General features: G+C 39.5%; 3 protein-coding genes across 3 annotated transcripts in view; 2 read left to right on the forward strand and 1 right to left on the reverse strand.

Moving 5' to 3' along the window:
- Positions 1–15,728, forward strand: part of LOC119428521 (metal transporter CNNM4) — a 75,411-nt gene that overhangs the window by 17,835 nt on the left and 41,848 nt on the right. The gene's annotated exons all lie outside the window — the stretch shown is intronic.
- On the forward strand, positions 1,716–4,574 carry LOC119412323 (metal transporter CNNM1-like). Its single transcript, XM_037679315.1, has 3 exons — positions 1,716–1,777; positions 3,854–3,949; positions 4,286–4,574. Exons 1-3 carry the CDS (start codon positions 1,723–1,725, stop codon positions 4,363–4,365), a joined length of 231 nt encoding a protein of 76 aa, XP_037535243.1. The 5' UTR covers positions 1,716–1,722; the 3' UTR covers positions 4,366–4,574.
- got1 (glutamic-oxaloacetic transaminase 1, soluble) lies at positions 6,917–11,899 on the reverse strand. Its single transcript, XM_037679293.1, is given in 11 exon segments — positions 6,917–7,117; positions 7,282–7,391; positions 7,393–7,416; positions 7,500–7,665; positions 7,943–8,075; positions 8,077–8,094; positions 8,191–8,295; positions 8,375–8,487; positions 8,747–8,870; positions 8,961–9,142; positions 11,791–11,899. Coding segments are annotated over 11 exon segments (1,224 nt in total). The 3' UTR covers positions 6,917–6,977.

A 15,728-nucleotide genomic window follows, 5' to 3' on the forward strand; every position in this document is an offset into this window, starting at 1 on the left:
ATTCTTACAGCTCTTTTCTGTAAAATAAAAATAGGTTTTGTAAATGTTTTACACGCTTTCCCCTAAACATCAATGCAATAGATTAAATGTGGAACAATGATTGTGTTTTACAACATGTACAGAGCTTTATCATTTAATAATTCCCTGATTTTGTATAGTACTGCAATAGATTTAGATATTTTTGTTCTTACAGAATTTATGTGATTTTTCCATGTTAGCTGTTCATCAATGATTACACCCAAAAATTTCATCTCATTAACTCTGCAAATCTCAACACCCTCAATTTTAAATGGATCGTCAACAGTTCTCTTTTTGTTATTAAATATCATGTATTTAGTTTTATCTAAATTTAATGATAATTTATTAATTTTAAACCAAGTTTGTATTTTATCAAATTCTGTCTTCATCAATTCCAACATCCGTTTTACATCTTTACCCAAACAAAAAAATGTGTTGTCATCTGCGAAAAGGACACATTTGAGGAGTCCTGATACATTCACTAAGTCATTCACATATAAAATAAATAACTTTGGCCCAAGTACAGAGCCTTGAGGAACTCCACAAGTGATATTGCAGAGGTCAGATCTTCCACCATTTATTTGTACAAACTGTTTCCTATCTTTCAAATAGCTAGATACCCAGTGTAATGCTGGTCCTCTTATACCATATTTATTTAATTTTTCAAGGAGAATAGTGTGGTCAATATTATTGAATGCTTTTTTTAAATCAACAAAAATACTAACACAATACTGTTTTTGATCGACAGCAGTAGTTATTTGTTCCATTATTTCCATGAGAGCCGTTGATGTAGAGTTTTTTGCTCTAAACCCATACTGACTGCTAGGATGACTGCTAGGATGACTGCTAGGATGACTCACTGTGGTGACCCCTGAAGAGGGAAAAGCCGAAAGAAGAAGAAGAAACCCAGTTTTGATCATTTATTTATATGTACCACATGTGGTGCGAATGACAATGAAGAATCACTGACTCAGTTCTGTTTGTACGACATAATAAAAAAAATATTATCTTACCATATACTGTATTTTTCGTACTATAAGGCGCACCGGATTATAAGGCACATTATTCGAAACAAAACAGTCAGATGAGTCAAACTTTATTCAACTCATTCACAATAACTCTCAACATTGCTCACTTGTACTTCATAAAATCAGTTCGAGGTCAGTAAGCACAACGGCAATTAATTTATAAGTTGCACTGGAATTTAAGGTTCACTGTTGTTTTTTGAGACAATTGAAGGATTTTAAGTACGCCTTATTGTCCAAAAATTACGGTATTTTATAAACCAGCCATGCTGATGTCAGGATTAAAAGATTCCTCACTTACCATCTGTACGGCACTGTGTGTAACTCAGCGCTGCCATGTTTCTGTTTGTGTCATGAAAAAATCTCAGGACAGATGGTTCTCCTTGATGCCTGAACAAAAGCCGTTTATACAATAAGGTTTTGTCGCTCAATATCATATTTTCACAGATGAAATTTGTTTCACTTGTAGTGGCTCATCTTTAGAGATACATTCATTTTTTAAACCCAAACCTTTTTTATTTAATCTCTAATCCTGATGATAGCAAGTTGCCTACCTCCCTCTATAGGCAGAGTTGCAAACATGCAGCTGCTTCACTGACATTTAGTTTAACGGTCTAATCTTCTGACAGGCAGTAAATCTGATGGGCAAAGGAGTCCAAATGACACCGTGTTCCTCCGCATGGATGAGATCCCCTACATTCACGAGGACCGGCCTGAAAGTTCTGCCAACAACGGTAAGTTCCATGTGGCCTTCATTTATGGATTCAATTTAATATTCATTTTATTACACCATAAGTCTTATTCAGTCCATCATACTCAAAGGTTTGGATGCATGCTTGTATTTTTAAGCAGCCAATTTAAAACAACCTCGGAGAATGAAGAGAAATTTGATGTGTTGCCTTTTTTTGTTGTTGCTTTAATTACCACTGAGCTGTTTAAATTTATGTGTCAGATTTAATCCAACAAAGTTCAGTCAGGTCATCTGGAGGATTTACTTGTTTGTTGAGATGTTTTGTCCTTCATCCAAAGAACTTCATCAGTCTGAGGAGCTACAACAAACTCAGTCCCACAAGCAGCACACTCCCATAGTGGACAAACCAGCTTGCTGGTGATAAGATGGTTTTTTGGTCCGTCCTCTCCCCGTCGACTCCTCTGAGGCAGCCATAGCCAAAGTGGTTCAAAACATCAAAGTTCATGCTCACTAAACCAGGTAAAAAGTCTAGCAAAGTTCAGTCAGGTCATCTGGACAGTTTCTTTATTTTTGTTGAGATGTTTCGTCTTTCATCCAAAGGACTTCATCAGTCCGAGGAGCCACAACAAACTCGGTCCCACAAGCAGCACACTCTCATAATGGAGTGTGGCTATGGCTTAGAGTTGCATTCGGGCCTAAAAAATCCGACCTGACCCCAGCCTGTAGCCATTATTAGCTAACCCGACACGACGAATTAACTGTAATTACAGGTCTGAACTCAACACCCCCCCCCCCCCCCCCCCCCCCCCCGACATTTTTAATTAAGCTTTTGTTGCTTTTGTAAGCAAATCAGTTTGATATGAGTTAAAAACGTATTTCAAAGAAAGGAAGATATAAGAATTCTTGTTTATTATCCAGAGTCAACAGATTATTATAGTTATTATAATTATTAACGGTCGGTGTGGGAGTGGTGGTGCAGAGGTTAGAGAAGGTGGGTCTGTGATTGGAAGATTGCCAGTTCAAGCCGTGGTATCGACAACATCAAAAATGTGGGTGGGGTAGGTGAAGCACCCACACCTGCCCCCATCCTCATTCGTCCAACTCTGGGCCCTTGAGCAGACCCCCACCATCTGCTCCTCCGGGTGTCCTAGATAGCAGCTCTCTGCTCCACACAGAGGCTGTGGTAGCTCGGTGGTCTGTGGTTGCGTCAGGAAGGGCATCTGGCGTAAGAATAACTGCCAAGTCTTCGTGCGACTTAGTTCGCTGTGGCAACCCCTGACACAAGGAGCAGCCGAAAGAAGAATAAAATAAAATAAAATTAACCGTCGGTGGTCGCTGCAGCTGAGTAAAAGGGGGCAGAAGATGGATGGGAGCTGAGGGGGTGTTTGTCCTTTCATGGCTGTCAAAGCGCATTAAATCCCTGCTTCTGTCTGCATTCTGCATTATTCACACGGACCCTGCTCTGACATTTCTGCAATGATATTTTAGGATCTCACCTGTTTCCAAACCCAATCATCAAACTGGGTCGTCGGCCAGCACGTGGTCAAATGGTCGCGTGTGGCTGGTGATCCAAATTGTATGGTAAGCCACGTTGCCATAAAATTGGATCGTCAGCCACGTGCGTCCGCTGATGCAATCAAAAGCCCAACACCAACCAGGCCCGCTCATCCAGCACATTATTATGTCCCTGCCCGGCTCGAATTCGGGCTGGGCTTCGGGCCCGAGTTAGAAATGACACCTCTACTATGGCTGCCTCAGAGGAGTCGACGAGGGAGAGGGCGGGCCCCTGAAACCATCTTATCACCAGCAAACTGGTTTGTCCACTATGGGAGTGTGCTGCTTGTGGGACTGAGTTTATTGCGGCTCCTCAGACTGACTAAGTCCTTTGGATGTAGGACGAAACGTCTCAACAACAAAAAAAAAAAGAAACCATCCAGATGACCTGACTGAACTTTGTTGGATTTTTCTGGATTATTGTGCATGAACTTTGACATCGGATTTAATACATTTAATCTAAGGTGGAACCTTGTATGAGTTCATCATAGACCCTCAAATCCTTAAACTAATGGCACAGTTATATTGGCGTTATCGTTCCTGCATCTTCTCCTGTTTCTTACAGATGTGCCCACAGAGCCGTCCACCTCTCCCGTCATCAGCTCACTGTCTCTGTCCAGCTCCGAGGAGAACGTCGGCATGAAGATCCTGCGTAAACTGAGTGAGTGAGCGCTTTGTCATGAGCCCCACCAACACAGCTCTCACCCACACACACCGTCAGACGTGCCTGAACTTTTTTGTCAGCCGCAGCAACAGTCCCGAGTGTATCTTAGCAACAGGTGACGTGTCGCGTCCCCTTTGAGCAGCTTACTGTTTCCTGCAGAGCTGCTCCACAGCTGTCCTTGTCAGAACAGAAACGTGAATCATTTCCGTTTATTTGCTTGTGTCAACAGTTGAATCTGCACCAGTTATTGGTAAATGTATTTTAAATGCATAGTCCAAGTTTATAGAACATAAGCAAGCATCTTAATTCCAGCATGATCTCCTCTGTTTCTAGGTAACAAGAGGAGGAAAAAGTCTCGAGACGGAGAAAAGAGTTTGGAGGAGGGTTCAGAGCAACCATCAGCGACAAGTTAGTGACATTGAGGAGGAGGGGTGAAACAGGCATTTCCTTATTTATCGTTTTCTGGGTAAACTCACCCAAAATTTCTTATTTTAAGCTCTGACTCAACTCTCACAGGAGGCATCCTATCTGCTGTAGCCATTGATAATACTCAGGACCTCACTGAAACACATTTACCCCCCATTTTCTGCCTGCTCCCCCTTCCCCACAACTTGACTCAGCAACACAAATGCGGATATACCTCGCCTTTCTCTGGATTGAACGGACACCGGGTTGGTTTTGTTCACATTCAAATCAAAGTGCAAACTTCGCTCACGTCATCTAAGGTAAATTATTTTTCTTTCTGTGTTCATGTAACGTCTCAGTGGAATCCCCAAAGATCCTATCTGAGCCAGCTTTGGTTTCTACTTGATCAAACAGGCAATACAGAGTTTATTTTATTTAAAATAAGGTAGTTCCCACATACTGAAAATGTTGTTTGCACAGGGAGCTGTCCTGATGTTGCCAAAACCGCCAGCATGACAAAAGCCACCGAACAGGAGCACAATTTTTACAGAGATCTACAAATATAGTTTAAAAAAAGCCATAATGTAATTACTTCTCAGCTAGAATAACTACTTATTGTATGGGAAAGGACAATATAACTTCTTATCAGGTTATTTAAAAGAGCAAGGATTATCATATAGAATGAGAATAAGGATGCAAGTCATTTAAATGCGTAAAAATATTTGGATTTATCATAAAACTAGCACATGCGTTCACAAAATGCTAAACTGATCTGCATTCTTGTCTCATGAGCATCCTGTTTTGTAGGTTTCTCATTAAGACCTTCTCTCCGCACATGTACAGTAGCTGAACAGTTACTGCTATTACTAGAATATCCTCATATTTATTATCATGTCAGTAGAATCATATCCTATCTGTGAATTACATCATCTGCATACTTGATATTGTCAATCTGGGAATGCAGAATCTCTAAAATGCTACTTGCATGTTTATTTATGCCCATTTAATTGTAAAAGTGTCCTCACTAGAAAACCGTTTCTCCTCGTGCATGCTTACAAGGAAGTTTAAAGAATGTAAGATTAGAACAATCTGGATTTCATTGTTCCCATGAAGGTAGCGGCAGGGGCTTTATGAATAGAAATTTTAGGCAACAGTGCATTTTATAACGAATGAATGAATAAACTAAAGGTTTATGATCAATAGATGCTTTCAGGTAAGAGTGAAAAACAGGAGAATGTGGCTGAAACGTTCACAAAAGGCTGTTTTGAAAACTTATAAGGGAATAATGCAATAATGAAATAATGACTTGACTCTTAATAACATGTGTGGAAGTTTATAATTTGATACTTACCTCCATCTTGAGCAGAAAACCTACAGAAGCGCAAAGACTTGACCGACTAAAGCAATATGACGCACTGCCGTCAAACCACTGCTCCCCCGTCCTGTAAACAATCATGCACAGGTGGCGTTTGGGGACACGCGCTGATTTAATTCGTCCTGCTCGGTACAAACAATACTGCAGCTCTGAGCTTTTTAAAACTGGCCCCGCCACAGACGGAGGACTCACAAGCGGAAGTGTCTGGAGCTGACAGCTGACTCAGATACACAACGTTGTGAGTCAGTTCCTCTGAGCAGAAAAGCTTTTAAAGAATTTGCAGCTGCTTTATATTTGTCAGAATACATTTGTTTTGGATGAACAAAGGTTTTGCTATGTTATACAAAAATGTGAAAAAATAATCTACAGAAATAATATATTAATAAACTGACTGACCTGTTATTCTTGCCATGTTTTTTTCCCCACATGTTTATATTTTCTAGTATAATGAGCATCATTTGAAAAATAAATTGTAAAGACAGTTCCATGCTTGATAAAATCAAACATATTAGGGAACAATGCAAGCTTTAGATTTATAGTTCTTTACTCGTTCATCTTGTCTTTTCAGCTTCAATAAAATGGTTTAACGGTCTGTTTTACTGCTGCTCAGAGACACAGTAACAAGCTGGTTGATCATTAGTGTCCCTTTAACACAGTCTTAGATAACTGTGTACCAGTATGAACAGTCAACGTAAGCCAGAGGGAACCTGGCTAAATTGGAAATACAGAGATAATCATAGAAGCACCGATTTCTTTGCAGCTGTCACACATCAGGAGTCAAAACTGGGGGAAATATCACTCCAGATTCAAACTTAATACTCAGTTTATGTTAAAAAATTACCTTCCTGAGAATAAATGTTTACATTTTATACAACAATAACGATGACAAGTAATCCAAAAAACATGGTAAGTAAATACTAAAACCAGCTATTATTGTTGTTTAAGTTAAATCACATGTTTGGTCCTGGTCAAGCTTATTGAGATACACACTTATGAGAATAAAAACAACTTTAAAGAGCACATTGTGTGACAAAACCGAATAAATCATCAAACTTGAACATCCTTTATGAAAAAAAAAAAACAATTTAAATCATCTTCATGCAGCGTTTCGTCTTGTTTAACATCCAAAGCCAAAGTCACCAGTGCAGGTAAGCTGTCTGTGCAGGAGTGGAAATAACTGGTCAATAAAACCTGCGGTAAACAAACATGGTGGTGCCTCAGCAGCAGGACGGGCTCTTCATTCTTCTACTGCACCTTGGTAATGGCCTCATGGATGGACTCGGCCACATAGTCTATGTTTTTGCTGGTCAAACCGCACATGTTGATGCGACCACTGGCCAGTAAATAGATGTGTTTCTCTTTTATCAGATATTCCACTTGTTTGGCTGCAGGAAATAAAGCAGATTTATAATTTGATTCATTTTTGCCTGACATGTTACCAGTCTATAAAGATGCAGTGATTGTGTGTTTTATTTTAGCACTTGGGCCATTTTATTCCATTTGATTTGATGAATAAAGCATTTGTTTTCTGTCGGTTCCTTAAACTTACCGTTGAGCACCGTGAAGCTGAACATGCCAATCTGGTTGGTGATGTGGCCCCAGGTCCCGGGTGTACCCAGTGTTTGAAGCTTGGCTTTCAGCTGAGCTCTCATGAGTAAAAGCCATGGTCTTTACGTTATCCTTCCTAAAATAAAAACAACTCCGTATTAGATATGTGACACACAAGCAGCATGCAGAAATCATCCCGTGACGAGAACTGGTGCTGACCATTCAGAAAAAAGCTCTGGTGAGTTCAGCGTGATGGCAACGATGCGAGCTCCCTGAGAAGGCGGGTTGGCCCAGGTGGTTACGACTATCTTCTCCATCTGGGAGAGGACCCTCTTAAGTTTGTCAGCATCACGAGCGACAATCGTCAGGTTGCCCACACGCTCATCTGGTGAAACAAACACACGTCAAATAAAGCGATATCAAAGCTACAATATACAATATTCATTGATACAAAGTGATAAATGTTAAAACGTGAATAAATGCTCAGATAAACTCTGCTTGTGGATAATCTATAATTTGTGTTTGTCTCAATTTTGTAAATAAGACATAAAAAATATCCATTAAAATGAGAACTTTAGAACTAACTATCCCTTGGAATATCAAACCGCAGTAGTTTGTGGTTTGTGTGTGTGTGTGTTAGTGCAACGAGGGGGCTCACTCACTGTACAGGCCGAAGTTCTTGGAGAACGACTGAGCACAAAACACTTCAAAGCCCATGGAGACAAAGTAGCGGACAGCCCAGGCGTCTTTGTCGAGGTTGCCAGAAGCGAAGCCCTGATAGGCTGAGTAAAAAAAACGCAAATAGCTTCCTCCTCTAGAAAACAACGCGAGAAACGAGGCAAAAATAAAATATCTTGGTGGTGCACCTTTCGACATTGTTTTGTATGGGTGTGTATTTAAAGTATAATACCTTCAAGACCTCAGCAACTTGCTTCCATTGCTCCTGTGCGGGGTCAGTTCCAGTTGGATTATGGGCGCAAGCTTGTAGGACGAAGACCGAGCGCTCCGGACAACTCTGCAAGGATTAACAGAAGGACGAGATAAACTTTGATGGAAAATAGTGAGTTAAATGGAGTCTCAATCCAAGTCTTTACCTCTAGGGCTCCAAGAAAACCGGACAAATTGAGACCTCTCTTCTCAGCATCCCAATACTTGTACGGACGAACGTCCTCAAAACCAGCGTTACTGAACAGGGCGTTGTGATTTTCTTAAGCAGACGGAAAGCAAAAACTGAGACAGCCGTAATTTGACTGCTTAAGCTTCCTGTAAACGACTGACTTATTGATGTTTCTCATTGATTAAAAAAGGTCGCTGATAATGGGTGACAGGACATTCCTAGTACAACCCTTTAATATCCTGAGTCTAAAGTCTTCATAGAGTCTAAAGATCTTTATTTCAAAGTTCTCAAATGAGCGGCTCGTCTTCAGGATGCAGATTTATTTCTAGCCTGTGCAATCTGTGAGTACCCCATGTAGGTGTAGAAACATAGATGGGTGTTTTTGTGTTGTTTGTCCCATTGTAGAATCGCCTAAGAAATTCTGCGCCTATCTTCTAGGCACCGGTACCACCGAGACACTGGACATCCCCAACCTGAGTGAAACAAAAAGTGAAATGACCGTGATGTTAAATGAGAACAGATGCAGGACTGAGAAGCAGTTTGTGTTCGTTTATGACACAAACCCTGTCCTCTTGGATGGCAGGACTGTCGTCTCCAAACGCGATCTTGGAGGCCGAGGATCTGAAGTCGGGCAGGCCCAGGATGGGCAGGTACTCGTGGTTTAGCCGGTCATCGTGCACAATGGTTTTCTCCACCTTTTTCACCACTGGCAAAACCCAAGGTTTGCCTTCATCTGTCCTGTAGGCTGCAAGAAACAAAGTTATTATAACAAAAAAAAAAACAAAAAAAAAAACGATGACTATAATAGAAATAAAGCCTTGATGTGACACAAGCCTGAAAAGATGGAAAAGAATATGAGCTGAAAACCAGAAGCTCTGTAGTGGTTTCATCTTTGCAGATTCTTTTTGGTGAAATGAAAACAGCATGCATTCAGTGAATGTGCATCATTTCATTGCTTTACATCAACCTTTACATTTCAAAAGTGCAATTTTATTTCCTTTCCCGTAAATAAAGTTTTAAAGACTCAAAAATGTATTTTGCCATTATTATTTTTTTAATGATGAATTGCAAACTTTATCCATATTTATTTATATTACACTTATGTTTCATTCTGTTGGAGGCAGTGTTTTATGTTTGATGACAAAATTACATAGAAAAACTACACAATGCAGACCCATTTGAGTCCATAGTTTTGAAAGTGGAATATGTAACACATTTTAATTTAAATAAATGACCAGGCTGTAACAAAATACCTTAAAATTTTCATAAAATTAAACTTGTTTGTTAGCGATTTTATTTTGACTCCTTTTTTTTTTCCTTCAAATTAAAGTCCATACCCTTTATTTACTACGTCTGGCTTTAATTACAGGACACTTTACACAACACATGTATATTTCTACAACCTCATATTGGTTGATGCCTAGAAAGAGTAGAAATATAAATTATTTATTTAAAAAAATCAGACAAATTCCTAAAGTACATATTCCCAATGTTAATTTGCAATAAATAGATCCTAAGCATTACTGAGCATTATGTCATTTTGGTCAAAAGAGCCAAAAGGCTGAAGAGCCTCGTGTGGCTCCAGGGCTGCAGCTTGCAGACCCCTGATCTAGACAGCGTGGCTCAGCAAAACATATAAGCATTAAAAAATATAGGACGGATCATATACAGACTCTTTTTAAGTCTTTGTTAACTTTTCAGATACATTAATTAGTGCATCCAGCAGAACCCTGTAAATATATTTTCCAACACAACAAAAGTACACATTACATGTGTACTTTTTTGTGTATTTGCCAGCTGAACACTTGATAATGACTTGATCATACAATAACTTTGTTTTCCTTAGAATAGAGAAAATCAGGTTTATTTCGAACCCATTATTTCTTATCATACCAGCTGCATCACACCGAGTTATTGTCCTTTTTCCTACTCAAAACCGTAAAAACATTTAATTGAATACAAAAGAAATATTAAAAAGTCCACCCCTCTCATTTGCAGCATTTCTCTTTGTAGACTTGAAGTTTAGGCATTGACTCAGTGTATGTGACAGCAGAACGCAGCGTGGCCTACATTTACCAGCTGCACTGTGGCATTTGACCATCTGTGGCATTCAGAGTCTAGCAGAGGGATGGGGATTAAATGACCTCACGACTAATCGTGGATCTCAGTTGGCCTTTTTCCTACCACATCAGAGCGCCACATTCCTCAGATGACACTTTTATTATGAAGGAATTGTCTCTGGCAGTAAGACTAACGAACACCTGCAGAAGACTGAAGTGATTCATTTACTCGCTTTAAGAGGGGCACAGGTCTAAACTAGACAGATTAACTCGTGCAAGTAGATTGTTCTCATGTAATGACAGATAAATAATCCAAATGACTCCCAACAAGCCCACAAAGACAGAGATCTTCTGGTAGAACAGCAGCAAGAAAGTGGGACTAAAAGGCTTTTCTTGTGAATGTATTCTCATGATTTTGACAACTTAAAAAAAACCCCAGTGTTATATTAATTTATAACATTATTAAAGATCTATGAGTCATTAAAGGGTTGCATATTGTCCTCGGCGTTTCATACCAGTTTGGGACTAAAAAATATTTTATGTTGAGATGTGATGATGTTAATTTGGTCAAAACGTGAAAATACTGATATTCACAATCTCATGGAATTTCTTAAGATGTCACACTTACAGTATGAGTTCAGAACACTTCAATATTTAGCACAATATCTGAAAAAATGACAGAGTTATAGCCATTTCTGGCTAATATCAGTCAGTTGTGGTGCCCATCTTAATGAGGATTGACTCCTAATGTCAAACATTTGTAGAAGTACACCCAGTGATACCCTGCTGAAAGTTTCAATTAATCCTGTCCAGTGGTTTATGAGATATTTTGCTAACAAACAGGGTAGGCTCCTATTAGTTAGTGTAACCTTTTTGAAGAAAGCTATTGCACAACATATCAGTGCTCTTAATATGAGTTAGGGATGAATTTTAGCTACTAACACTTCAAATTTTAGGTCAATATCTCTAGAATTGACTGACTTATCACCATTTTGTGTGATTTCTAAGTCGGTGCCTTCGTCATTCATCTTCAATCGTGTTGCCTCCAAAAGTTAATCAGTTGAAGCTGTCCATCTATTGATTACTTTCTGCAAGTTTTATTAAAACCTGTCTAGTGGATCCTGAGATACTGGGATAACAGACACGTGCAGAAAAGGGGCAAAAACATCATCGCCCGCCTTCACATCTCAACGACTATCAATATATAGCACGTGCTCCATCATGAAAATACACAAAAAAACGACTTTGCCGCACGAAAACGTGGCTTCTTTAATTAATGCGTCAGTAGCAGGAGCCTGTTGCCCTTGGATACCGTTGCCATGGGAAAACTTACCTCCAACTTCCAGGTTCACCTTTTTAGGAAATGGGTCGTTGTTGAAGTCCTGCATCAGCTTAAAGACAGCTATAGGGGCTGCTTGAGGGACTTCACAAAACACCGACATGGCTTCTTTAAATGAGGGCTGTGGCCGCAGTAAATGTGCACCTGAGCGGTTTGCGTGGACTTTCACCTTGATTTGGATTTGGAAGATGTGAAATGGGCGTGAAAGTCTTAACCAATAGGAATCCACCAAATTGATCCGCCTCGTCTTGATGCTGACCAATGAACGCGTCAATTATTTGATTGACAACTATTTTAACCAATGGCAGTAATTCTCACTGTTAATTGTAATAATAGATATCGCCACAAGAGGGGGCTACAACCTTGACATGTTCCAGCACATCCCAGGCAAATTTTTGATTTGGCTGTGCACAGGCTTCAGTTTTATTAGAAATAAGGGTCAAAAGTCGTGTCAAATGATTCAGTGCAAAATGTTTCAGAAGAGGAGGACAGGTATTCATCATATATGTCAGTTTGCTTTTAACTACTTGCCCTCATGCCGTTTGAGTGACTGGATGTAATTCTGTGTAAACATGCAAGTTTGAGGTCTGGTGTAAACAAACATGGCTCTCCTGTTCTCTCCACACAGCTGTCTGCAGGAGTTTAAGTAGTTGATTAATGGAAGTCAGTCCAGCCTCCTTTTCTCTACCGAGACATTGACTTTGTTGGCAGTTAGGTCGCTGAGTTGACTCGTAAAATGTTATCCAGTAAATAGCATAAATGTTATATTTCCACCACACTAAAATAAACTGCTAAACTTAGCAAGAAATGTACACAATGTGCAGAACTTTGAAATATACTACAAATCAAAAATGATCTGCCGAAAAAAAAAAAGTGCTATCTTTGGCCATGCACAAAAAGAAAAATGCTATTTGCAGACAAAATTCTTATATGAAGTCATTTTTGCCTTCAAAAATTTAAGGCGGCAACTTGAGCCAGCCATTGCATGGATATGACTTCAACTATAAACATAAAAGTTAATGTGTTTTATTAAACCTTGTTGATCCAAGAAGTGGTCACCAAACAACTGTAAAAAGGCATTTGTTCACATTGTCACAACCTGATACAGAACATACAATGAAAACCATTTTCACCTCCTTCAGTGACGATGGCTGTTGTGCCAAACATGAATAAGATTTCTCAGACTTGAATAAAACCTTTTAAAGCCTCTTAAACCTCTCGCAAAGTCCGTACAAAATATGTGCAAATAATCTTAAGACTAGTTCAACACAGTTCTTACTATTTTCCATTTTGTTTTGTTTTTTGTGCTCCATGTGGCTCACTTTCCCCTGTACCGATCCCACCCCCACTCTCCTCCTGGCTGACAGTAGGTGTTTTCATTCTTTGCGACCAGGTGAGGGTGTCTCGTATGTTAGCTATCACTGTCAGCTCTGCAATTATGGGATTTGAGCTCCCAGAACAAGGCTTGGGGCCCCAGAGCAGGATTTGTGTTGTGTGTGTACCGAGGAGGCCTCGGGCCCACGGGTCGGGCTCTGATGTGAAGTGTGAGTCAGAGCAGGGAGTGACAGGAGTCTCCCCTGGCAGGACAGTGCCCACAGGGAGGAGGGAGGGTGTGGGGGGAGGCTTCTTCATGCAAGTGATTTATCTCGGCATCAAGCTGAGTGACGCAAAACAATAATGCAGACAGTTCTTGTTGCTGCAGCCTGACAACAAAACACACACGGGCACGCCACAAGACAGCCACATTCCAGCTGTGGTATCAGTGAAACACAAACAGTAGCGCGTGCACACACACTGCTGCACATTCCAAGGAGGCGGGGGGTTTGCAGATGCACATGCCGCCGTGGCCCCCACGTTTCTGGGTCACGGAGCTGCGTTGAGTGACCACCTTTTTAGCTTCCCGCCTTGTTTGTTTTCTGAAGACGGTGTCATCAATTCTCTAACAAGAGAGCAGACACAGCAACAACACAGTGAGCGCAGGACCTCCCGGTGCTGTCTAATTGCTGGCGAAGTAAAAAGCATCTGTCATCTGTGCGTGCACGACTTGCAATCCAGGGAGTGAGGTTGTGCGTCTGTTGAGGTCATAGCACAAAATCATTTTTGAATGGTTTATTTTTTTTTACACATAAACATCGACTTTAACTGTTGTTGCCCATCCTGTTTGTCTGTTAGCAAAATTTCTCATGAATCATTGAACAAAATTAAATGAAACTTGCAGACAGTATTGAATGGATGTGTTTCTAGAAGTGATTAAATTCTGAAGATCACCCAGTTCATTGTGGCTGCCACAGCTAATTGACTTAACACACAACTAAAATGTCTGTAACTCAGTCAGTGTTTCAGTTATCAAGCTAAAAATTTGAAGCGGAGAGTTGTTCAAAACACATAACATCTCATAATGTTGCACGAGACTGTGCAGAGAGTTATTTGCAAGATTTGACCAAAACCACCAGAACTTCATATTTTCTCAGCATGGCATTATTTTTGTCTGGCATCATCAATATACACTCCTTCAAAAAAAATGCTAAAGTTTATTCAAATGTTCACATTTAAGGAGGTTAAAAAAACCCAGCTGAAATGATTAACACAGCTGCAGCAGCAGCCGAAGTATAAACAAGAATGGAAGGAAAAACGAGATAAGTTCAAATGATAAAAAAGTTACTTAGTTCAGAAAAAATGTCAACAATAGTTCCCTAACAGACTTGTCAGTCCGTGCTTTGATGTGGCCTTCGGGCCATGGAGCAGGGTGGGACCTCAAACACAAGGCCCACATTGTGCTTCTCCAACTGATTGATGTTGTCTTTTGGCTGACTTCAGCTCCAGCTTCTCACAAATGTGCCTGCTACGACACAAAGACAGGAAGTAGACGTCTCGTGCTTGAATTTCAACCCTGACTTCTTTTTAAAAATTTTATCAAACCCCCCCCCCAAAAAAAAACAACCAAAAAAAAAAAAAAAAGCTCAAAATTACTGTAATTTTTATTTGTGTGATAATAGGTTGATCATCTTGATCACACACCTAAAAGTCAGAGATTAGGAGCTAGCAGGGACTTTATATGTTAAAAAACAACAACGTGGTGTTGTTTAAAACAGTGGTTCTCAAACTAGGGTCCCCGGACCCCTGGGGGTCTGTGAGCTGGTGCTCGGGGGTCCACCATTTTAATTTTTAATTTTTACAAACACGTAGATGTTTAATAACCTGTTAAAATACATCAAAATGCAGGAAATCACATCTACTTTATTGAACATTTTCTGGGGGAGGACCCCCAGATCTGACCCCCCCTCCCACTATTTACGTTCCAGCATTGATCGATTTACAGATTAAGCTACTTGATGTGACTACTACTGTTATAATTCTGTTCAGTTTTATGTTAAGAGTTTTCTGTAATAATTTGAAGAAGTGGCAATACATTTATTATGTTCATTATGTCAATAGGTAAAGTTTTAAAGTGTTTTTTGATGCTGTTCGTTTTCTCAAAACTGTAATTTTTGGAAGTTGAAATTAAAAATTTTGTTAATAAAGTGTGTCTTGGATTTAAAAAAAAAAACTCCATGTTTAAAAGTACAAAAATTGTATTAACACCATTAAAGAACAGGTCTCAAGTATTTATGTTACACAAACATTTCCACTGCATTAAAGAAACAATTTGGAGAAAATTATTTAATAAACATGAGGGTTATGAGGAGGACCTGAAACCTTTTCTTCGTTTTAAGGAGTCCCTGAACCAAAATAATTTGAGAACCACTGGTTTAAAATATAACAATTAATTTAATCTATGGTTTGAAATAATTGTCATAAGACAAAATTATTTTCCCTAACAGTTTTAAATACTATATTCTAATTTGTTGCGGAAAGGAACTTCAAAAAGAAGATAAATATAAATGATGTTAGGGAAAATAATTTTGTCTTATGACAATTATTTCAAACCATAG

The sequence above is a fragment of the Nematolebias whitei genome, chromosome 1 (assembly GCF_014905685.2).
Source record: "Nematolebias whitei isolate Nwh7 chromosome 1, NemWhi1, whole genome shotgun sequence".
Taxonomy (NCBI): domain Eukaryota; kingdom Metazoa; phylum Chordata; class Actinopteri; order Cyprinodontiformes; family Rivulidae; genus Nematolebias; species Nematolebias whitei.